The following is a 26226-nucleotide window of genomic DNA, read 5'->3' as shown; positions in this document are numbered from 1 at the left end:
AGAAAGGATATGCTGAAGGGCAAGTTCCCATCTCCGGAGTTCTGACAGGTTGGTGTTAGTGGGAAGTATCCAGATAACCCGGACGGTGTAACACTGTGCCAAGATGTGCTGGCCGTGCACCAAGGCATGTTTAGCCACAGGGTGATCCTCATTACCAACAAACACTGTCTGCCTGTGTCCATTCATGCGAATGGACAGTTTGTTGCTGGTCATTCCCACATAGAACGCTTCACAGTGTAGGCAGGTCCGTGATCTGAAGGCTGACCGATCCATCGTCATTCTTCCGGCGGACAAGGGTTCCACAACTGTGGTACTTGATCGTCGGGAGTATGTGGCTGAGGGACTGCGTCAGCTTTCAGACAACACTACTTACAAAGTTTGCCAAGGCAATCCCATTCCTGATGTCCAGGCGGAGCTTCAAGGAATCCTCAGAACCTTAGGCCCCCTACAAAACCTTTCACCCGACTCCATCAACCTCCTGACCCCACCAACACCCCGCACCCCTACCTTCTACCTTCTTCCCAAAATTCACAAACCCAATCATCCCGGCCGTCCCATTGTAGCTGGTTACCAAGCCCCCACCGAACGCATCTCTGCCTACGTAGATCAACACCTTCAACCCATTACATGCAGTCTCCCATCCTTCATCAAAGACACCAACCACTTTCTCAAACGCCTGGAATCCCTACCCAGTCTGTTACCCCCGGAAACGATCCTTGTAACCATTGATGCCACTTCCTTATACACAAATATTCCGCATGTCCAGGGCCTCGCTGCGATGGAGCACTTCCTTTCACGCCGATCACCTGCCGCCCTACCTAAAACCTCTTTCCTCATTACCTTAGCCAGCTTCATCCTGACCCACAACTTCTTCACTTTTGAAGGCCAGACATACCAACAATTAAAGGGAACAGCCATGGGTACCAGGATGGCCCCCTCGTATGCCAACCTATTCATGGGTCGCTTAGAGGAAGCCTTCCTGGTTACCCAGGCCTGCCAACCCGAAGTTTGGTACAGATTTATTGATGACATTTTCGTGATCTGGACTCACAGTGAAGAAGAACTCCAGAATTTCCTCTCCAACCTCAACTCCTTTGGTTCCATCAGATTCACCTGGTCCTACTCCAAATCCCATGCCACTTTCCTTGACGTTGACCTCCACCTGTCCAATGGCCAGCTTCACACGTCCGTCCACATTAAACCCACCAACAAGCAACAGTACCTCCATTATGACAGCTGCCACCCATTCCACATCAAACGGTCCCTTCCCTACAGCCTAGGTCTTCGTGGCAAACGAATCTGCTCCAGTCCGGAATCCTTGAACCATTACACCAACAACCTGAAAACAGCTTTTGCATCCCGTAACTACCCTCCCGACCTGGTACAGAAGCAAATAACCAGAGCCACATCCTCATCTCCTCAAACCCGGAACCTTCCACAGAAGAACCCCAAAAGTGCCCCACTTGTGACAGGATACTTTCCGGGACTGGATCAGATTCTGAATGTGGCTCTCCAGCAGGGATACGACTTCCTCAAATCCTGCCCTGAAATGAGATCCATCCTTCATGAAATCCTCCCCACTCCACCAAGAGTGTCTTTCCGCCGTCCACCTAACCTTCGCAACCTCTTAGTTCATCCCTATGAAATCCCCAAACCACCTTCCCTACCCTCTGGCTCCTACCCCTGTAACCGCCCCCGGTGTAAAACCTGTCCCATGCACCCTCCCACCACCACCTATTCCAGTCCTGTAACCCGGAAGGTGTACACGATCAAAGGCAGAGCCACGTGTGAAAGCACCCACGTGATTTACCAACTGACCTGCCTACACTGTGAAGCGTTCTATGTGGGAATGACCAGCAACAAACTGTCCATTCGCATGAATGGACACAGGCAGACAGTGTTTGTTGGTAATGAGGATCACCCTGTGGCTAAACATGCCTTGGTGCACGGCCAGCACATCTTGGCACAGTGTTACACCGTCCGGGTTATCTGGATACTTCCCACTAACACCAACCTGTCAGAACTCCGGAGATGGGAACTTGCCCTTCAGCATATCCTTTCTTCTCGCTATCCGCCAGGCCTCAATCTCCGCTAATTTCTAATTTCAATTTGCCGCCGCTCATACCTCACCTGTCTTTCAACTTCATCTTTGCCTCTGTACATCCGCCCCGACTGACATCTCTGCCCAAAAAATGCCCAAACTCTTTGCCTTTACAAATGTCTGCTTGTGTCTGTGTATGTGTGGATGGATATGTGTGTGTGTGCGCGAGTGTATACCTGTCCTTTTTTCCCCCTAAGGTAAGTCTTTCCGCTCCCGGGATTGGAATGACTCCTTACCCTCTCCCTTAAAACCCATATCCTTTTGTCTTTCCTTCTCCTTCCCTCTTTCCTGATGAGGCAACCATTGGTTGCGAAAGCTAGAATTTTGTGTGTATGTTTGTGTTTGTTTGTGTGTCTATCGACCTGCCAGCGCTTTTTTTTATATATATATATACTAACAAAGAGATAGAGGGGCTGGCCAGTACTTACCTCAGCTCAGTACAGCCGATAGATACACATAAAACAGAACTGAAAATTTACATTCCTAGCTTTCGGAACTTTGTTCCTTCATCAGGGAGGAGAGAGGGGAAAAAAGGGAAGAAGGGAAAGTGGATTCAGTTACTCACAACCCAGGTTATGAAGCAACAGGGAAAGGTAAACAGGGAGGGTAGCAAGGATGGAGGCATGGTTGTCAGAGGGAAGCCAAAGATATTCTGAATATGAAATATGTCTGCTTGTGTCTGTATGTGTGGATGGATATGTGCGTGTGTGCGAGTGTATACCTGTCCTTTTTTCCCCCTAAGGTAAGTCTTTCCGCTCCCGGGATTGGAATGACTCCTTACCCTCTCCTTTAAAACCCACTTCCTTTCGTCTTCCCCTCTCCTTCCCTCTTTCCTGATGAGGCAACAGTTTGTTGCGAAAGCTTGAATTTTGTGTGTATGTTTGTGTGTCTATCGACCTGCCAGCGCTTTTGTTCGGTAAGTCACCTCATCTTTGTTTTTATATATAATTTTTCCCACGTGGAATGTTTCCTTCCATTATATATATATATATATATATATATATATATATATATATATATATATATATATATATATATATATATATATATATATAATCAAACAATGGAAAATCCAGGATGGAATATAACAATATTTTGAAAAGGAAAGTTGCTACTCACCATATAAAGCTTTCGGCCATTAAGGCCTTTGATGAAGGCCTTAATGGATGAAAGCCTTATTTATTTGTGACAGTCTTTTTGTTGTGCCTAACTGTGACTCAGCAATTCTGCTATATGGTGAGTAGCAACTTTCCTTTTCATAATGTTTTTAATTTACAGTTATTGACTTTATTGAGAGCACAAACAATAATAATAGAAATACAGTGCCATAATACAATAATAGCAGTGATAACTGTTTTAATGTAACTGTTATATAATTATTCTAATACTACCTGAAGTATGAAATGAATAACACAAAAAGTATTTCACGTTACAATCACATTGTTATAGTTAAGTTTTCCCTCTTATATCTTTACATTATTCATCTACAACATCTATGTAAAACTTTGCATCCTCTGGAATTTCAAAATAGTTTAGAAAAGCAGAAACATCTTTCTTCTTTCTTTGTTTACCCCATTTCGTTTTGATATAAGGGTGGATGTTAGTACTGTTGGATGGCATGGTTTCTCTCATTTCATGATGTCAATTTGTACTGGATGTCCACAGTATGTATCACTTACTGGCACATTAATAATTTTCCTTGCTTTCTTGTATGAGATGACATGCTGGCTGTTCATTTTGAATGTTAGCTCGAATTTTAGTACTTTATGTGCACTACCTTTTAGATTTTTAACATCCCAGTCTGTGTTTAGAACTTTGAGAGTACCACGCTCTTCTAAAATATTGCTATATTCTTTAGCAGACTCGGTGCTTTCTTTTTTTCTGTTAAGATTACTCAATTCCACCAAACACTCTTTCTGGAGGCATGTAGCTATGACCATGAACAGGGAAGAAGTGACAAATATTATTTAATCTTGTGTTCTTTTTCCAAGAACACTGCAAGCATAACCATATTTTGGCTGCTGCAAGACCTGAGAATAGATGTATAGTAGTGGCGCCATTATCTGATTGTTTTTTATCTAAGTCAGAATGAAAGTCCAGCAAAGCCAAAGCAACGTGAGTGCATCCTCTTTGTCTCGGAACAGGTGCAGAAAACAATACTTTGCCTTCTCAGCTCCATAGTATGGATAATATAACAACGAAAATAATCAATTATTGATAATATAATATAAACGGATAGATAAAAATTGTACTCAGCAAGTGCCAGCAGGGGAAAACACACACACACACACACACACACACACACACACACACACACACACACACACACAAGGATTTAACTTTCACAGACTTTCAGAGCCAGTGGATCCTTCTTCTGGCAGAAGAGGTGAAGGGGAAGGAAGAGGGGTGAAGGAAATGACTGGATAGGTTTTGGGAAAGGGGTACAGTTCAGAAAAATCACCTGGAACCCCAGGTCGGGGGAGAGAAGGAAAGACAGACTGTTGGGGACTGCACCGGATGAGATCTGACTCAAATTTTGTCCGGTGCAGTCCCCAGCAATCGATCTTTCCTCTTCATCCCGTCCGGTAAGTCTCCCCTGATCCAGAGTTCTGGGTGACTTTTCTGAACTGTATCCCTTTCCCTAAACCTCTCCAGTCCTTTTCCTTCACACCTCTTCCTTCCCCTTCAACTCTTCTGCCAGAAGAAGGAGCCACTAGCTCTAAAAGCTTGTAAAAGTTAAATCAAGGTTAAATCATTTTGTGTGTGTGTGTGTTTTCCCTTCCCACAGTTTGTTGAATAGATTTTTTATCTATCCATTTATAGTATGGATCATGATGCACAGATTGTATAACCATACTTGTCTAGCATAGAAAACCTCACTGATGGTTTTGTTGCATGTCAAAGCAAATCTTAATGACAGTATGATTATCTTCCTTCTTTATATCACAAAACCACTTTGCACAAATTTTATGTAACCTGTGTCTAGTTCATTCTTCTTCTTCTTCTTCTTCTTCTTCTTCTTCTTCTTCATTTCAACCTTACAAGTGGAGTAGGTACCAGTGTGAGGAGTCCTGAATAATAGATTGAAATGGCTGTATGCTTGTCTTTTGATAAGGAGCATTGATTCAGTCCAAAATATTTTTTCTTTTTTCACAGAATCTCCTGAACATTTTATTGTCAAGAGATCTGAAGGCAAATAACCTCTCGTAGATTTCCCCCTTCGATGGTGGCCCTCTCTGCATTTATACATTTTTTGTATCATTCTTAATGACAATAGTTACCTCCTTATGATCCTTTCCTGTTCTGTCGCGTCCTATCCTTTCCTTTGGCAACCTTCCTCCTTCATGGAACCTTCTTGCTAGGTAGGATAACCTGCCCTTTGACATACCAGATACACCTTGGAAAGTGGCAGCACAAAGAGGCACCACTTCACCATTCCTTTTTCTAATGGTATACTTGTCCCTGTTTTCTTCCTTTTTGCATTATGAGTGTCCACTACTGTGCACTGAAGTGAATAAATATTAAGAAATTTTAACAGAAACTCACCTTGATCCATTTTATTTAATAAGGTCTTGCAATGATGAAAGCAGAAAATACCTTCATAGCACAGTCAGCAGCTTTCCACTCTCATTTCTGTAGCTTTTGAAGGCAAAACCTCAAGTTCAGGATTGCATTTAATGATTTTTAAACTTTTTGCTTTGCATATCTAAGTTAATGTAAGCTCTCCCATCAGAACATTCAGAATCACAAGAATCATCGTCCATCCTGCTTCTGTTGAATAATTCTTTGTAGACATAAACATGAGCATAAAGTGAATACCTGTCTAAAAGCAAGTTGCAGGTGTTCCGATGACAATGAAATCTGGCTGCAACACTATTCCTGCCAGTAAATATTGTTACAACAATGAGTAACACCGCTTACAGCAATCAGTGTACTCCATTATTGTTGACTGCTTGCTGTGGAAAGAAAGCTGAGACATGAGAGAGTAATTATATTGCATTTGTCGACTTTTGCTATAATTGTAAGAATGCGTATATCGGGTTTTGCTAAAACTTTGTGATTTGGAGTATACATGGCAGAAGTCAAATTTTGCTAAAACTTTGTTCAGAGGTTGATGAGAAAGGACAACATTATGCTATTACCACACCTAACTCAATTTTCAAATTTTTTGCATATATCAGGTTTTGAAAAAATGCTCCTCAATTAAGGAATGAGAACCCGCCATTTGATCTATAATGAGATGCCATGATGTAGAATCTATAATGAGATCTGTGCAAATGGGTTTTCTATAAATGCTGAATCTATGTCAGCCATCTTCTTTAGCAACAGTTGCATCAGGGAAAATGATTACCCCCTTTACACTCATGTTCAACAGTAAATTTTAGTTTAAGGTAAATGGCACTAAGCTTCACAGTAATCTCATTGATTTCATTTACATTCGCTTTGCAAAATAATATGAGACCATGAACAAGCAAGTAATAAAATATAATTTAGTTAGCTAAACCCAAATAAGACAATTGTAAGCCAATGCTAATTACTAAAACTTCAAGAACAATTACAAATTGTTTGAAAAAATAAAAATATTGCTAATAAAACAATACTATGTTCAAATAAGAAATTAGAAAAGCATAAAGCATTAGTTATAAAGACCAATAAAGGGAACACTGTGGTCATTATGAATGAAAATGAATACATATCTAAAACTGGAAATGAAATTAGAGAAATAAGAGTCCTACAACAAAATGCCATATTGATTTGAAATGTAAAATTCAGAATTCTAACTTACTATTTAACAATAATAAAAAGGAATGATTTTTGTTATGAACCGATTAACACCAGTCACCAGAGGACAGGTTAAACTGCACAAACAATTCATGAGGCTAAACTCCAACAATGAGTGGAGTCCTGATGCACCTATTAACAGATGTCTGTCCAGAAAGTTAAAAGCTTGATATACATTTAATCAAGAGTTTAGTAATAAGAATATCTATGACTTTGCTGATAGTGTCAAACATACTGCAATACCTGCATACATGTTGTTTGCATCACTTGACATAGTAAATTAGTACACATGTGTGGCAATCAGTGAAACACTCTATTTCACTAAACACAATCTACTACTACATAAAAAAGTATCTGTAAGACAAACAATGGAGTTCGTTCTATAACCCTTGCTGGTATCGTGGCTGAAATATTCATTAACCACGTAGAGCAGAAATTTTTTATGAAAACCGACAGTTAGCTAACAAAATTATATACTACTACTGATTTGTTTATGATTCCATATTATTAAATGGGAATGTAAAGGAAATCAATGAGATTCCCGTGGAGCTTAGTGCTTTTCACCAAGCAAAACTTAATTGTTGAACATGAATGTAAAGGGGTACTCAATTTCCCTGGTGAAATGTCACTAAAAAGGACAGGAGACATAGATTTAGCATTTACAAGAAGCCCACTTATACAGATCTCATTATGGATTATACATCATGGCACCTAAGAACTCTGAATATAAGGGCATCACCTGAAAGAACCAGATAAAATACCTACTTTCTAGTCTGACCTAAAGAATTTTGATGACATATTTGGGCATTCCAGTCAGCAGCAACCCCACTCGGCAGAACAAGTCCTCAGCAACTTGCAGTACTTGCTGGCAGTGTGGCTGAGTGGCAGCATGGCCACAGACAGACTGGAAATCTAAAGTGCACGAATGCAACACACCTCAGACACGCTCTTGGGTGAAAACTATCCAAATATCTTACTTCAATATTTTAATTCAATTATAAATTTTAACAAGACATGCCATGTATTAACATTAAGTGCATTAGCTAACATGCTTCTCAATGTCATATTGTATCTTTCACACAGTTCTTTGTCATATTTTAATAATGCTCAATAGCAGTATTTTTTGTCTCCCTGCCACTATCCTCCCTCTTATCATCATTTAGGACGTGTAGTTCAATATAATGCTAGATGCCACAGAATATTCTCACAAGTAGTTACCTTTATTGTACAACTTTATCTTTCTTTTCTTTTTTTCCCTTAAGAATTGTGACTTTTCACTAATCATGATTAATCAGGAACTATTTTATGTTGTAAATAATCTCAATCTGCGTAATTTCAGTAATCAGGTACAGCTTTTAATGTTTTTAATTTTGAATATATTTTCTGTCTGTGTTATCTGAAGAAAAAGTTATTTACGTTTTATTTTTAGAACTGAAGATGTCATTGTTTATGAAAGAAACTGGTAATTAACTGTGAACATTTGCAACTGACACTGTAGTAATAAATATAAAAAAAGCTTGTGCTCAAAATATACAAGACCAGACCTTAATGCAGTTACTGTTGCATACCTCAGTATATACTAGATAAGAAAAAGAACATGGAGCTCAACCATGCACACTTACCGCAGATTGTTACATACATCAGAAAATTATCAAAGTAAGGGAAACATCTATATTTTATACACTCCATCTCTGCAATGCCAACGGCCTTGCCACAGTGATCCCCAATTCCCATCAGATCACTGAAGTTAAGCACTGTCGGGCTCAGCTAACTCAGACGAGTGACCATTCAGGTCTGCTGAACACTGTTGGCAGCCGGGCAGCAATCAGCACTTGTGAAGCCAAATGAGGAGCTGCTTGAGTGAGAAGTGGCAGCTGCAGTCATGAGAAGTGACAATGGCTGGGAGGGTGGTGTGCTGACCACATGCACCTTCATATCTGTATCCAATGACGCCTATCGGCTGAATGTGACACGGTGGTCAGGCAGCACCATTGGGCTTTCTGAGGCCTGTTCAGATGGAGTATATAAGTCTCTCCTGTATGACAATACTGATCACTTACTCCTTGTGATAGTTCTTTTTGTTGCAGCAATGGAGTAAATGATTGTAATGTTTATGACTACATTATACTATAGTTATTCTCCAATTAATTAAGGAACATAAAGGAATATGTACAGGAAAGAAGAGTATAATGTCCACTAACACAAATACAAGACATACTGCAACAGAAACTATTCTAGGTTAATGTCCTCAAATTGGAAGCTGCCAGCTGTAAGCAACAGATAGCATGAATGTTAACAATTGCCGTCATAGTCTTAGAATTAACAGATAAAAAGTAGTGTGAAAGGAAGCAAACAAGTACAGAAAGGTGAAGAAAGGAGGTTGGCACACAGCAATAATGTTACAATACTGTCATATTGACAAACTGTTCTACTCATTTTAATTGCCCACTTTCAGATCTAGTAAAATGCTTACAATAATCAGGAACAGGTTTAATGTTCTCAGTATATGAAATTTTGGGCACAAGCGGATCTTTAATGTTATACTTCACAGTGTAAAAACAAAATATTGTTTTAATAACCCACTTAAGTTTTGTTATTAGTAAGGAACAATAAACAGGTTTTTCCTACTGCTCTACCTCCCTCCCCCTGACACTGGAAAAGTTGTAGAATTACTGAGAACTAATAAAATAGACGCCACACTATAAAGCATACCAGTTTTTCTGCACCTGTATTTCATGCGTGCACTTAAGTTGATATCTTGCAAGAGTTTTTCAGTTAAATATCATGCACAGTTTCAAAATTGTATCAATGCGTGAACCATTATGAGACTCAAATTCCACATGTTTTACCTGTAGAACAATATTGGAAGTGGCACTGTGGCGAGGTGCCAGAGTGCATGGGCATCTAACGTCCATAACAAAGGTGGGAAGTCTGCAATCTCAAGTAGTAATGAGAGACCAGCCAACACTACAAACAGAGCACAGCGCCAAACATAGGGCTGCATCTTTCGACACCACGTACACCATAACAACCATCCCAGTCCATTCACGATACCTGAAACAAAGTCCAACAACCTGATATAAATGGCCAAGTATGTACAGTAATTCAGAATGAAAATCAAAAAGAACATCTATAGTTTGTAAATATGCTTCCTGACAAATTATTCCAATGGGTAGAATTCACATTCTGTACTACAAATGAGAAGACCATCATAGAGACAACAAACTTGCATGTCTGAAATTCAAACATCTGTTGGTCACAAATAATCTTTTGTCTATGCAGAAGAAAACAAAGTTTTTAGAGATAGTAATAGTTGAGAAAATGTAGGAAGAAAATGAAAGCAGAAAGAAGGGTTGACAGGTGGAAGGGGGTTGGGGGTGGGGTGGGCTGGGGAAGGAGGGAAGGGGGTTGGGAGTGCAGAGGGAGGCATGGCAGCTGCAGAAAAAAAGAAACATACTTAACAAAAAAGAGAAGTGATGGAAAACATAAGACTAGGATTTCTCAAAAAAGTTGCTGAGAAAACCACAAAGCAATATATTGATAGAAGTTGCTATAAAAACAATATTTTTTACATTTGAATTTAGAAAATTACTCGAAAAGATCAAGGAGGTTAAGAAGACTACAAAACAAAGAAAGTAAAAGAGCTGAACACACATTTGAAAGTTATGTTCCGCAATTTCTACGATAAGGCAGTGAGTAAGTCGAATTTAATGGAAACACTGAAAAGGTAAACATGGCAGTAAGGAATAACCACAATATCAACAAGTATTTGAATGTTTATGGGATGCACACAAGCAGGTCTCCATCAACTCCAGATAATGATATCCAGTATTAGTGAGAGTTGAAATTAAATGTCCCCATGCCACATGTTGTTGTGGTCTTCAGTCCTGAGACTGGCTTGATTCAGCTCTCCATGCTACTCTATCCTGTGCAAGTTTCTTCATCTCCCAGTACCTACTGCAACCTACATCCTTCTGAATCTGCTTAGTGTATTCATCTCTTGGTCTCCGTCTACGATTTGTACCCTCCACGCTGCCCTCCAATACTAAATTGGTGATCCCTTGATGCCTCAGAACATGCCCTACCAACCGATCCCTTCTTCTAGTCAATTTGTGCCACAAACTCCTCTTCTCCCCAATTCTATTCAGTACCTCCTCATTAGTTATGTGATCTACCCATATAATCTCCAGCGTTCTTCTGTAGCACCACATTTCGAAAGCTTCTATTCTCTTCTTGTCTAAACTATTTATCGTCCATGCTTCACTTCCATACATGGCTACACTCCATACAAATACTTTCAGAAACGACTTCCTGACACTTAAATCTATACTCAATGTTAACAAATTTCTCTTCTTCAGAAACACTTTCCTTGCCATTGCCAGTCTACATTTTATATCCTCTCTACTTCGACCATCATCAGTTATTTTGCTCCCCAAATATCAAAACTCCTTTACTACTTTAAGTGTCTCATTTCCAAATCTAATTCCCTCAGCATCACCCGACTTAATTAGACTACATTCCATTATCCTTGTTTTGCTTTTGTTGATGTTCATCTTATATCATCCTTTCAAGACACTGTCCATTCCGTTCAACTGCTCTTCCAAGTCCTTTGCTGTCTCTGACAGAATTACAATGTCATCGGCAAACCTCAAAGTTTTTATTTCTTCTCCATGGATTTTAATACCTACTCCGAACTTTTCTTTTGTTTCCTTTACTGCTTGCTCAATATACAGATTGAATAGCATCGGGGAGAGGCTACAACCCTGTCTCACTCCCTTCCCAACCACTGCTTCCCTTTCATGCCCCTCGACTCTTATAACTGCCATCTGGTTTCTGTACAAATTGTAAATAGCCTTTCACTCCCTGCATTTTACCCCTGCCACCTTCAGAATTTGAAAGAGAATATTCCAGTCAACATTATCAAATGCTTTCTCTAAGTCTACAAATGCTAGAAATGTAGGTTCGCCTTTCTTTAATCTATTTTCTAAGATAAGTCGTAGGGTCAGTATTGCCTCACGTGTTCCAACATTTCTACGGAATCCAAACTGATCTTCCCCGAGGCCAGCTTCTACCAGTTTTTTCCATTCGTCTGCAAAGAATTCATGTTAGTATTTTGCAGCTGTGACTTATTAAACTGATAGTGCGGTAATTTTCACATCTGTCAACACCTGCTTTCTTTTGGATTGGAATTACTACATTCTTCTTGAAGTCTGAGGGAATTTCGCCTGTCTCATACATCTTACTCACCAGATTGTAGAGTTTTGTTAGGCCTGGCTCCCCCAAGGCTGACAGTAGTTCTAATGGAATGTTGTCTACTCCCGGGGCCTTGTTTCGACTTAGGTCTTTCAGTGCTCTGTCAAACTCTTCACGCAGTATCATATCTCCCATTTCATCTTCATCTACCTCCTCTTCCATTTCCATAATATTGTCTTCAAGAACATCGCCCTGTATAGACCCTCTATATACTCCTTCCACCTTTCTGCTTTCCCTTCTTTGCTTAGAACTGGGTTTCCATCTGAGCTCTTGATATTCATGCAAGTGGTTCTCTTTTCCTGTAGGCAGTATCTATCTTACCCCTCTTGAGATAAGCCTCTACATCCTTACATTTGTCCTCTAGCCATCCCTGCTTAGCCATTTTGCACTTCCTGTCGATCTCATTTTTAGACGTTTGTATTCCTTTTTGCCTGCTTCACTTACTGCATTTTTGTATTTTCTCCTTTCATCAAGTAAATTCAGTATCTCTTCTGTTACCCAAGGATTTCTACCAGGCCTCGTCTTTTTACCTACTTGATCCTCTGCTGCCTTCACTATTTCATTCCTCAAAGCTACCCATTCTTCTTCTACTGTATTTCTTTCCCCCATTCCTGTCAATTGTTCCCTTACGCTCTCCCTGAAACTCTGCACAACCTCTGGTTCTTTCAGTTTATCCAGGTCCCATCTCCTTAAATTCCCACCTTTTTGCAGTTTCTTCAGTTTTAATCTACAGTTCATAACCAATAGATTGTGGTCAGAGTCCACATCTGCCCCTGGAAATGTCTTACAATTTAAAATCTGGTTCCTAAATCTCTGTCTTACCATTATATAATCTATCTGAAACCTTTTAGAATCTCCAGGGTTCTTCCATGTATACAACCTTCTTTCATGATTCTTAAACCAAGTGTTAGCTATGGTTAAGTTATACTCTGTGCAAAATTCTACCAGGCAGATTCCTCTTTCATTTCTTAGCCCCAATCCATATTCACCTACTACGTTTCCTTCTCTTCCTTTTCCTACTGTCGAATTCCAGTCACCCATGACTATTAAATTTTCGTCTCCCTTCACTACCTGAATAATTTCTTTTATCTCATCATACATTTCATCAATTTCTTCATCATCTGCAGAGCTAGTTGGCATATAAACTTGTACTACTGTAGTAGGCATGGGCTTCGTGTCTATCTTGGCCACAATAATGCGTTCACTATGCTGTTTGTAGTAGCTTACCCCCACTCCTATTTTTTTATTCATTATTAAACCCACTTCTGTACTACCCCTATTTGATTTTGTATTTATAACCCTGTATTCACCTGACCAAAAGTCTTGTTCCTCCTGTCACCGAACTTCACTAATTCCCACTATACCTAACTTTAACCTATCCATTTCCCTTTTTAAATTTTCTAACCTACCTGCCCGATTAAGGGATCTGACATTTCACGCTCCGATCCGTAGAACGCCAGTTTTCTTTCTCTTGATAACGACGCCCTCTTGAGTAGTCCCCGCCCGGTGATCCAAATGGGAGACTATTTTATCTCCGGTATATTTTACCCAAGAGGACGCCATCATCATATAATCACACAGTAAAGCTGCATACCCTCGGGAAAAATTATGGCTGTAGTTTCCCCTTGCTTTCAGCCATTCGCAGTACCAAAACAGCAAGGCCATTTTGGTTAGTGTTACAGGGCCAGATCAGTCAGTCATCCAGACTGTTGCCCCTGCAACTACTGAAAAGGCTGCTGCCCCTCTTCAGGAACCACACGTTTGTCTGGCCTCTCAACAGATACCTCTCCGTTGTGGTTGCACCTACGGTACGGCTATCTGTGTCGTTGAGGCACGCAAGCCTCCCCACCAACGGCATGGTCTATGGTTCATGGGGGGGCCATGCCACATAAGGGACAATTAATTTTAGTGGCCAATTGCAACAAAGTGCAAGAGTTTGAGGCACTGACAAAAAACAATGGAGCTCACAGAATATATTGCTCTGCAAAACTTAAGGACGAGCTAGATAAAGTGACATAAAATTAACTGCTCAGTGGAAATTAATGAAAAAGAGGGAGTATGTTACCAGATGTCTCTCTGCCACACACATAAAGCTGGACATCGCAGTGTGGGATGTAAGTAGACTATAGTGCCAAATGGGTAACTGAAAGTCACTTCTTTGATCCAAAAGTGTAATGCCAACACATGGTGAGACATATACAGGACACCAGAGAGACTAAGAGAGATTGGAGAATCCACTAAAAGAACTCAACAAAGTTGACTGGTAGCAGACGCAGAAGAGTACCCTGCAACTGCCAATGTATTTGGGAAGATACAAGGACAAGCAATGCCAAATGCCGCTGCTCCATGGGCCAACCACCTGGTAACATATGCTGCTGATAACTGGAAAGCAATGGGTAATTAGACATTGCAACCTGGTTGTGGCAGCTGGGTGCATCTGCTGTCTGGGTGTGGCGATGTTGCACCAAATTCCAGCCAACAATCTATAATTAATTTTTCCCGTGAGTTTGATTCATTTTGATAATGAAAGAGTTGTACAGTGTTGTGTAAAAGCTACAAGGTGAAACATTGTGTGTGTCTTGCAAGATACTGTGTAAATCTTATATTTTATTAAAGAGAATTCAAACTATAATTATCTATTGTGTCCAAGTAAAGTTTTGATGAAGAGAACATACCTTGGTGAGTCCAAATAGTGATGTGAAGAATGAGACAATTAGAGTTCATAGTTAATTAACCTACATAAACATTTGAAGTACACAGGATGAGAATACAAAATCAGAACAGAATTAACAGAGTAACAGTCTTAAGTATAAAGGTTGCAAATACACATTCACAATTAGAAATGCATATTCGCAAATCAATGGAGGAAAATGCTCAAATGAAAAATGGTATATTGATGTTAAGTAGACAGATAGGGAACTTAAAAATACAAATCAAGATGACATTGACAAAAATACTATAATAAGAAAAGAGATCTTTGACCATACTGGTTTTAGCTCATTAAGTTTTTGGAGTTCATCAAGGAAGTACCATCATACATAGAAGGGTGATCGGTGAAACAAAATGTGGAATTTTTAGCAATAATTAATTGTATTGAAGAGGCATACAAAAAATTAGTAAATTTAAAATCCAAAGGTACAGGAAAACTGCAACGCACTCAGCATTTTGCAGACCACTATAAGCAAAATGTGTTCATACTGTCAGGAAGGTAATGGGTTACAAAAAGCTACATTGTAAGAATGTTGAGAAAAGGTAGAGGATTGTTTACAAGAGGTGTGCAAGCAAACAAGAAAAGGCGGAGGACTTTTTACAAGAGGTATGCAAGCAAACAGTTCTTAGTGTTTCCCCCATACTAATGAAAATAAACCACATCCACTGAGTGAGTGGTAGGACAAGTTTAGCTTAGCAAACAGTCATATGGCAAGTCATTTCCCGAGACTTAACCTAAAAGGGGAGCTACATCCAATTATATTTTTGGGAACCTTTGAGGGAGCTCTATCTTCCACATGAGAAGATAAAAGGACAATCCAGCTTGTGAGAGGGCATTTAGAGGCTGAAGCCACCAAGTGGGCCGTCCTTCATAAACAGGACTTTACAAACTTGGCAGATTCCTCACAGCAATTTAAAATAAATATTGGCCGAAGGAGCGCAATGGTAGTCAACTCTATAATTACTAAATCCATGTCCTTATAATAAAAGATAAGAAGGATTTAGAAAATATTTTGAGTGGCACTTGAATCAAAGTAAGTTTGTAGATCTAGTGACAGTAACCTTATTAAAGTACTTATTAGCCACCTAGGGAATTAGATATCTTGAATAAAACCAGGGTTGGTTGGTTTAAAAGAAGGGGGGGGGGGGGGGAGGAGGACCAAACTATGAGGTCATCGGTCCCTTGTTCCTAATAAAACAATGCCACAAGTGTGAGAATAAAACAGACGAGACATATAACACAAAACGGAAAGAAAGGAAAAACCACAAGAATGAAGGAAAGGCAATGAACACTAAATGGAATAAAAGAGGACAAGAAAACAACAGAGAGACGCTAGAAACAGAAGAGAGTATAACAAGAAAGCAGATTACAGTGACTGGCCGACCACGAGAATAAAAAGAAAAAGCCAGCCACTCTGCAACACCTTAAAACTTCCACCCTAAAAGCACTAGGGTGGAGGACACAAGAGGGACAAAGCACATGCGCTAAAACCTACATAGAAGTATACAACCCACTCTCATAGATAAAATGTAAAAATAACGCTGCTGCTGAGGCATCGTCGTCCAACACCATAGGTAGGGAGCTGGGAGAGTTAAAAGTCTGCCAAAGAGCGGTTAAATGTGGGCAGTCCAGCAAGAGGTGGACGACTGTCATTTGGAAGCCACAGCGACACAGAGCTGGGTCCTCGTGATGGAGTAGGTAACCACGTTTTAGCCTTGTATGGCCAATGCGGAGCCAGCAGAGGACAACTGATTAACTGATTCCCTGAGAGAGGACCACATGGAAGACTTCCACACATTTGTAGTCTCCTTACTAACACGCAGCTTGTTGTGCATACTGTTATGCCATTCCGTCCCCCAAAGCCTGAAAACCCTGTGGCGTAAGACAGAACACAGGCCAGCTTCGGAGACGCCCCTCTCCAGAAGCGGTTTACACATTGCCTGTTTGGCCAGCCTGTTGGCAAGTTTGTTGCCTAGGATTCCGATGTGTCCTGTGGTCCACACAAACACCACTGAACGACTGGACCATTCCAGGGCATAGATGAATTCCTGGTTGGACCCTACCAGAGGATGGCGAGAGTAGCACCGGTCAATAGCTTGTAGGCTGGTCAATGAGTCAGTACACAGGAGAAATGATGCGCCAGGGCAGGAGCGGATGTGCTCAAGAGCACAAGGTATGGCAGTCAGCTCTACAGTGAAAACACTGCAGCCATCTGGCAAGGAGTGCTGTTCAATATGTCCTCCATGAACATACACAAAGCCTACGTGACCATCAGCCATCAAGCCATCGGTGTAAACTACGTCAGAGCCCCGGAACAAGTCAAGAATTGAGATGAAGTGACAGCGGGGAGCAGCAGGGTTAATGGAGTCCTTAGGGCCATGCAAAAGGTCCAGATGAAGTTGCGGCTGAGGCGTACGTGAATGGACCACAAGTAGAGGTGGTAAAGGGAAGGACCCCAGTTCAAAGGGAAGGGACTGCATGCCAACCGCAATGGTTAGTCCCGACCTGGACCACCAATGCGGGAGATGGGCCACCGCGGGTTGGAAAAGGAGACGGTAATTCGGATGCTAAGGAGAACTACAAATGTGTGCAGCATAACTGGCGACTAGTTGTGCACGTCTGATCTATAATGGAGCGACCCCAGCCTCCACCAGTATGCTGGTCACCGGACTCGTCCTAAAAGCTCCCGTCGCTAGTGTAACCCCACAGTGGTGCACAGGGTCGAGTAAATGCAACACTGAGGGTGCTGCCGAACCATAAACCACAATCCCATAGTCAATTTGTAATTGAACAAGGGCTCTGTAGAGGTGCAGCAGTGTAGAGTGATCTGCACCCCAATTGGTGTTGCTCAGGCAACGGAGGGCATTGAGGTGCTGCCAACATTCACGCTTAAGCTGACGAAGATGAGGAAGCCACGCCAATTGAGCATCTAAAACCAGTCCTAAGAATCCATATGTCTCCCCTGCAGTGAGTGGATAATCATTAAGGTAAAGTACTGAGTCCAAATGAATGGTACGACGCCGACAGAAGTGCATGACACATAACTTTGTGGCTGAAAACTGGAAGCCGTGGGCTAGAGCCCATGACTGCACCTTGTGGATGGCTCCCTGTAGATGCCGCTCAGCAACACCAGTACTGGTGGAACAGTATGAAATGCAAAAGTCATCTGCATACAGATAGGGTGAGACGGACAGCCCGACAGCTGCTGCTATACTGTTAATGACCACTAAAAATAGAGACACACTCAGTACAGAGCCCTGTGGGACTCCATTCTCCTGGATATGGATGGAACTATGGGAGGCACCATCTTGGACATGGAAAGTACAGAGCAACAGGAAGTTTTACATAAAAATCGGGAGCGGGCCTCAGAGACTCCACTCATACAATGTGGCAAGGATATGTCGCCAGGTGGTGTCATATGCTTTACGTTAGTCAAAAAAGATGGCAACCAGGTGTTGGCTTCTGGAAAAGGCTGCTCAGATGGCAGGCTCAAGGGACAGAAGATTATTGGTGGTAGAGCGATCCTGGTGGAGCTGCCCTGACATGGAGTCAATAGGCCATGTGACTCCAGGACTCAATCCAACTACTGACACACCATATGTTCCAGCAGCTTACAAAGAATGTTGGTGAGGCTGATGGGTCGATAGCTATCCACATCAAGCAGGTTTACCGGGTTTGAGCACCAGAATGGTGATCCTCTCCCGCCATTGCGATGGGAAGTCGCCATCACACCAGATCAGGCCCAGGATCTGTGTCAGGGCAATGTGCAAGGGCACTGAGGAGCTCCTACTCTGTAAATGGGGCATTATAGGATTCACTGTAGCATGTAGTGAATGAGAGGACTTTCCCTTCAGCCACTGTTTGAGAGTACAAAAGGCTGGGGGTAATTCGCCAATGCAGAGGCTTGAGGAAAGTGCTCAGCAAAGTGCTCGGCAATCGCATTTGCGTCAGTAGATAACATGTCATTTATGGTAACACCGGGAACACCTCTTGGGGTCTGGTACCCAAAAAGACATTTGATCTTTGCCCAGACTTGGGAAGGTGACGTATGGCACCCAATTGTCGAGACGTATCTCTCCCAACACTCCTGCTTCCGTCATTTGACAAGTTGGCGAATGCTGCACGGAGCCGTTTAAAGGCTTTTAGGTGCTCCAGGGAAGGGCGCCACTTATGGCTCTGTAGAGCTGGCTGACGTTCCTTAAATGCTTCAGCGACTTACGGCGACCAGCAAGGGACTGCCTTACGCCGGGGGGGCACCCTAAAGAGTGAGGAATCGCGTTTTCTGCTGCATAAACAATTGTTGTAGTCACCTGCTCAACTGTGACATCGATGTTGCCGTGTGGGGGAGATTCAATGTTGACAGCAGAGGTGAAAGTCACATCTGCCATCCCTCTTCTTCATACTTATCCACCCACCTACTACCCACAATTAAAAAAAATCTATATTTTTATTATTATTTATATTGTTTCTTTGCTCTCACTGTGACTTCATGCCAAGATTAATGAGTTTTTGCCTTTTGCTATCATCGGCTCCCTCAGATTTCATCTTGTTTCCCCTTTTGCATCCATTTCATATTTCTCAGAATTTTTCCCACTTATTTGAGTGTATTTTTGTGAATTTTTTCCTTCATAATTATACATTATTTTTGCAATTTTTCGCATTTTTTCCACCAACATGAATTCTTGCTCCTTTCATCTGCATCAATACAGAAAAGTTTCCTTATCTCTAGCCAGATCCCAGTCCCACATACTGTTTCTGTGTTGTTGCTTGGCTCACTGAATTCCCCCCCCCCCCCCCCCAAATGGCCTTACCATCAAATTACCCACTTCCGAATGCCACCCCTCCTTCCATAATAGCCTTCAGCTGCTCAGATTTTGCCAATCCTTAGCTCTCACCAACATAGTCCTACAAAACCATATCAACGAAGTCCAAACCTCCTTGCAGTACCTTCACTCTATCTGCAAAATTCTCCTGCTGTGCAATCCCAAATTCCTCGAACCCATAACACACATTGAAACTCTTGCCATCCAGGAACTAGAGCAACATGCACAACACCACTTCAAAAAGCTCTCCACCCTGCTCACTTCCTATTCCTGCCTTGCATTACCACTGTCCACCACCACTACAACAATATCCAAACCTCCTCCACATCCCCTCATAACTGACAAAACCAGTCTCACAGACCTACTACATTAACTCCACCCTCCAAAACTCCCTCCCACCACCACACACAATCCAGAACCTAAACAGACCTGAAACACTGTCATGAACCTTTTCCTCCAGAAGCCTTAGCCCCACAGAAATATCAGTTCTTTCCGAAGGCCTCACCTTTTGCCCACTACCAAATTCTATCATGCAGGACTTGTTAAAGACCTTCTCTCCTTCTCCCGGTCCCTACTGTGGAAATACTTTCCATCACCAACCCTAGCAATCAGACTTAACCAAAGACCAATGTTGAACCCTGCCTAACTCAGTTCACTCCTTCATCCACCCATGATCCACCACCACTGCACCCAAACCACCCCCTACTACTTTCCAGAATTTATTAACCTTGAACCTTGCCTGACCGTCATTCCCCAAGTCCCTCAACATGCAAACTAGCCTTACATACACAAAAAGAATCGAAGTCCACCATCCAAAAACTGATCCCAATCTTACAATCCTACCTGCAGACAAAGATTCCAGCACTGTTGTTTTTAACCGCAAGGATTTTCTGGCAGAGGGACTCCACCAGCTGTCAGATACATTCATCTACAAACCTTGCCACAGTGACCCCATTCCAGAAATCCAGCAGGACCTCCAGTCACTCCTCAAATCCTTAGGCCTCTCCCAGAACCTCTGCCTGGAGTCCATCTCTCTGCTCACCTCTACCAGTCCCTACAATCGTACCTTCTACATGCTTCCTGAAGTCCATAAACCCAACCACCCAGGATGCCCCAGTGTGGCCAGTTAGTGTGCCCCCACTGAGAGAATTTCTGCTCTTGTAGACCAATGCCTTCAACCTATTACACAGAACCTACCCTCTTATATAAAACACACCAACCATTTCCTCCACCGACTCTCCGCACTTCCTGTCCCTTTACCACACAGTGCCCTGCTCATCACTATTGATGCCACCTTCTTTTACACTAACATCCCTAATGCCCATGGCCTTACCACTATTGAACACTACCTTTCCCAACACCCAACAGATTTCAAACCAACAACCTCCTTCCCAGTCATCATGACCAACTACATCCTCACTCACTATTACTTCTCTTTTCAAGGCATTGCCTACAAACAAATCCGAGGTACAGCTAATGGCATCCACATGGCACCACCCTATGCCAACTTATTCATGGGCCATCATCTAGAGGAATTCTTCCTGCACATCCAGAATCCTAATCCCACACCTGAATCAGATTCATTGATGACATCTTTGGGATCTGTATTGATGGTGAGGACAACCTACGCACATTCCTCCAGAATCTCAACAACTTCTCCCCCATTTGCTTCACCTGGTCCTACTCAAACCAACAAGCTACCTTCTTAGACGAACTGCACCTCAAAGATGGCCACATCAGTACCTCCATCCACATCAAACCTACTAACCACCAGTAATACCTCCACTTCAACAGCTGCCACACGTTCCACAACAAGAAGTCACTTCCATACAGCCTAGCCACACGTGGTTGTTGCATCTGCAGTAACAAGTGGTCCCTCTCGAAATATACTGAGGGTCTTGCTGAAGCCTTCATTGACTGTAACTATCCTCCCAACCTTGCACAAACAAATCTCCCATGCCTTATCTTTCCAGTCTCCCACCACCTCCCGAAGTCCCACTGTCTGGCCACAGAGCAGCAGTACCCTTTTAACTCGGTACTACCAAGGATTGGAGCAACTGAATTACATTCTCCGCCTGGGTTTTGACTACCTCTCACTGTGCCCTGAAATGAGAAATGTCCTTCCCACTATCCTTCCCTCCCTTCCCGCAGCGGTATTCTGCCGTCCACCGAACCTACACAATATACTCATCCATCGCTACACATCCCTGCTCCCAACCACTTGCCTCATGGCTCATACCCCTATAATAGACCTAGATGCACAACCTGTCCCACACATCCTCCCACCACCACCTACTCCAGTCTGATAACAAACATCACCTATCTCTTCAAAGGCAGGGCTCCCTTTAGACTGCAGTCATGTGTGTGCGAGTTGCGTTTGCACGAGTGTGTGTCTGTCGTCTATTTTTGACGAAGGCCTAAAGGACTGAAAGCTTTATTTAAACAGTCTTTTTGTTTTGGCTATCTGTGACTCAGCATTTCCACTATATGGTGAGTAGCTACTTTCCTTTTCATAAAATCCATCATGTATTTTTCATTGTTTGAGATAAACTAGACATATACTCATGAACAGTTTCAACTTGAGGCTGTAATTTTTACATATACAATTAAAGGTCCAAGGCCTATTTCACCCAATGGCCATAAGTAAAATACAGGAGGACTACAAGCGGCAGTAATGCTGCAGAAACCTTCGTGGCCACAGAGCGTGACCCAGTCATAGATACACTGAAGAGCCAAAGAAACTGGTACATCTGTCTAATATCGTCTGGGGCCCTTGCGAACACACAGAAGTGCCACAGCATGATGTGGCATGGGCTCAACTAATGTGTGAAGTAGTGCTGGAGGGAACTGACAACATGTATCCTGCAGGGCTGTCCATAAATTCGTAAGAGTACGAGGAGGTGGAGATCTTTTCTGAATATCACGTTGTAAGGCATTCCAGACACGCTCAATAATCTTCATATCTCGGGAGCCTGGTAGCCAGCGGAGGTGTTTAAACTCAGAAGAGTGTTCCTAGAGCCACTCCAAGCAACTCTGGACGTATGGGGTATCACATTTGTCCTACTGGAATTGCCTGTGTCCGTTAGAATTCACAATGGACTTGAATGAACACAGATGATCAGACAGGATACTTATGTACGTGTCATCTGTCAGTCACATCTAGACGTATTAGGAGTCCCATATCACTTCAACTGCACATGCTCCACACCATTACTTAGCCTCTACCAGCTTGAACAGTCCCCTGCTGATATGCAGGGTCCATGAGGTTGTCTCCATATCAGCATACGTCCATCCACTTGATACAATTTGAAACGAGACTTGTCCAACCAGGTAACATGCTTACAGTCATCAGAAGCCCAGATGGTTGGTTGGTTGGTTTAAAAGAGCGAGGGGGGGGGGGGGAGGGGCAAACGGCAAACTGCTAGGTCATTGGGCCTTCGTTTCGATTAAAATAATTCCACAAGGGTGGAAGTAAAACAAACAAGACACCGAAAACAAAGCTGGAAGAAAGGAAAAAACCACAGAAATGACAGAAGGGCAACAAACACTAAATTGGGGGGGGGGGGGGGGGGGGAAAGAGAGACACGCAAGGAACAGGGTAGAAGAGATTAAAACAACAAAAGAGATTGCCATGGTTGGCTGATCATGAGAATACACAGGAGAAGCCAGCCACTCTGCAACACATTAAAACCTCTCCCCTAAAAGCACTAGGATGGAGGACACAGAGGGACAAAGGACATGTGCTGAAATTTAGATCAAATGATAAAACCCACTCTCATGAATAAAACGTAAAATTAAATTAGCTGATGAGGCGTTGTCAGATAAAATTAGGGGCAATGACTCCGGTAACCGAAGATTTCGTCTCAGGGCAGTCAATGTGGGACAGTGCACCAGAATATGGGCCACTGTCAACCACGCGCCGCATTGACAATGAGGCGGGTCTTCATCGCGCAGGAGGTAGCTGTGGGTTGCCCAAGCATGGCCAATGCAGAACCGACACAGAACCACAGAGTCCCTGCAAGAGGCCCACATGGAGGACTGCCACATATTTGTAGTCTCCTTAGTGGCACGCAGCTTCTTGTGCGTACTGAGACTATGCCATTCAGTCTCCCAAAGCCAAAAAACCTGGTTGCATAAAAAGGAACGTAGGTCAGTTATTGGAATGCCGATCTCCATAAGCGGTTTCCGTATAGCCTGTTTGGCCAGCCTGTCAGCAAGTTCATTGTCTGGGATTCTGACGTGTCCTGGAGTCCACACAAACACCACTGAATGACCGGTCCATTACAGGGCATAGATGGGCTCCTGGATGGTCGCTACCAAAGGATGATGAGGGTAGCACTAGTACATAGCTTGTACGCTGCTCAAACAGTCAGCACACAGAAGAAATGACTCCCCATGGCATGAATGGATGTGCTCAAGAGCATGAGATAAGACTGCCAGCTCTGCGGTGAAAACACTGCAGCCATTGGGCAAGGAATGCTGTTCAATATGTCCTCCACGGACATACATGAAGCCAATGTGACCATCAGCCATCGAGCCATCGGTGTAAACCACTTCATGGCCTCGGTACATGTCAAGAATCGAGAGGAAGTGAGAGCAGAGAGCCGTGGGGTGAACCAAGTCCTTTGGTCCATGTGAAAGGTCCAGACAAAGCCACGGCCTAGGTGAACACCACAGAGGTGTACACAAATGGACAATGAGTATATGTGGTAAAGGCAAGGACTCCAGTTCAGATATAAGGGATCGGATGTGAACTGCAATTGTAAGCCCTGACCTGGGCTGTCGATTTGGGAGATATACTGCCATGGGTGGGAAAAGGAGATGGTAATTCGGATTTGCAGGAGAACTACGAACATGTGCAATATAACTGGCGAGCATTTGTGCACGCCTGACCTGCAATGGACGGACTCCAGCCTCTGCCAGAACACTGGTCACCAGACTCGTCCATGGCGGGATTGAACAAGGGCTCTGTAGAGCTGCAGCAGCGTAAAGCGATCTGCACCCCAGTTGGCGCTGATCAGGCAAAGGAGGGCATTGAGGTGTTGCCAGCACTTCCGCTTAAGCTTACGAAGGTGAGGAAGCCCTTATATGGAGTCCCCGCTCATATAATGTGGCAAGGATATGATGTCACCAGGTGATGTCATACGCTTTTTGTATATCAAAATAGATGTCAACAAGATGTTGGCGTCTGAAAAAGGCCATTTGGATGGCAGACTTGTGGGACACAAGATTATCAGTGGTAGAGCAACCCAGGCGGAAACTGCCCTGGCACGGAGCCAGTATGCCACATGACTCCAGGACCCAACCCAACCACCAACACACCATACGTTCCAGCAGCTTACAAAAAACATTGGTGAGGCTGATGGGCCGACAGCTATCCATATCAAGCGGGTTTTTGCTGTGTTTGAGCACTGGTATGATTGTGCTCTCCCACCAGTGCAACGGAAAGATGCCACCGCACCTGATCCGGTTGAAGATCATGAGGAGATGTCGCTTGTAGTCAGACGAGAGATGTTTAATCATATGACTGGATATGATTTGGCCCAGGAGCTGTGCCAGGGCAATGTGCAAGGGCACTGAGTAGCTCTCACACTGTAAATGAGGCATTATAAGATTCACAGTGGCGTGTAGTGAATGAGAGGAATTTCCCTTCCATCCTCTGTTTGAGAGTGCGAAAGGCTGGGTGGCAATTCTACGACGCAGAGGTGCGAGCATAGTGCTCAGCAATCGCGTTTGAGTGGGTAGATAACAAGCCATCTGTTGGGGTCTGGCACCCAAAACTCATTTGATCTTTGCCCAGACTTGGGAAGGTGACATTTGGCACCCAATGGTCAAGACGTATCTCTCCCAACACTCCTGTTTCCATCGTTTGATAAGCTGGCGAACGCGGGCACGGAGCCGTTTAAAGGCTATGAGGTGCTCCAGGGACAGGTGCCACTTATTCCACTGTAGAGCTCACTGATGCTCATTAATTGTCCCAGCGACTTCCGGCGACCATCAAGGGACTATCTCTTGCCGGGAGCACCCTAAAGAACGAGGGATAACATTTTCCGCCGCAGAAACAATCGTTATAGTTACCTTCTCAACCACCACATCGATGTTACCATGTGGGGGAGATTGACCAGTGACAGCAGAGGTGAAGACTTCCCAGTCTGCCTTGTTTAAAGCCCATCTGAGCAGGCGTCCCTGGGCCTGATGCTGGGGCAGTGACCGGAAGATGGTGAAGTGGTCACTACCACACAGGTCATCATGTGCTCTCCGGTGGATAGATGGGAGAAGGTCAGGACTGCAAACCGTGAGATCAATGGCCAAATACGTTCCATGTGACACATTGAAATATGTGGAGGCACCTGTATTTAAGAGGCAGAGGTCGAGTTGAGGCAGTAAATTTTCAGCATCCCTGCCTTGGCCAGTAAGCACGATGCCACCCCACAAGGGGCTGTTGTTGTTGTGGTCTTCAGTCCAGACACTGGTTTGATGCAGCTCTCCATACTACTCTATCCTGTGCAAGCTTCTTCATCTCCCAGTACCTACTGCAACCTACATCCTTCTGATTC

At 43.1% G+C, this 26226-nt stretch overlaps 1 protein-coding gene across 2 annotated transcripts in view; it reads right to left on the bottom strand.

The window, feature by feature from the left end:
- Positions 1-26226, bottom strand: part of LOC126473333 (post-GPI attachment to proteins factor 3) — a 115667-nt gene that overhangs the window by 30073 nt on the left and 59368 nt on the right. The window contains exons 6-7 of one of the 2 annotated variants that reach the window (XM_050100319.1): positions 9733-9937; positions 7714-7795 (exon numbers count right to left, since the gene is read on the bottom strand). In XM_050100319.1, the coding sequence (XP_049956276.1) occupies positions 7729-7795; positions 9733-9937 (272 nt within the window). In that variant the 3' untranslated portion in view covers positions 7714-7728. Of the gene's footprint in view, positions 1-7713; positions 7796-9732; positions 9938-26226 lie in introns of those variants that run through there. The other variant, XM_050100318.1, reaches the window with a different exon arrangement.

This window comes from Schistocerca serialis, chromosome 4 (assembly GCF_023864345.2).
Source record: "Schistocerca serialis cubense isolate TAMUIC-IGC-003099 chromosome 4, iqSchSeri2.2, whole genome shotgun sequence".
In the NCBI taxonomy this organism is placed as follows: Eukaryota; Metazoa; Arthropoda; class Insecta; order Orthoptera; family Acrididae; genus Schistocerca; species Schistocerca serialis.
This window is presented reverse-complemented; position numbering and strand designations above follow the sequence as displayed.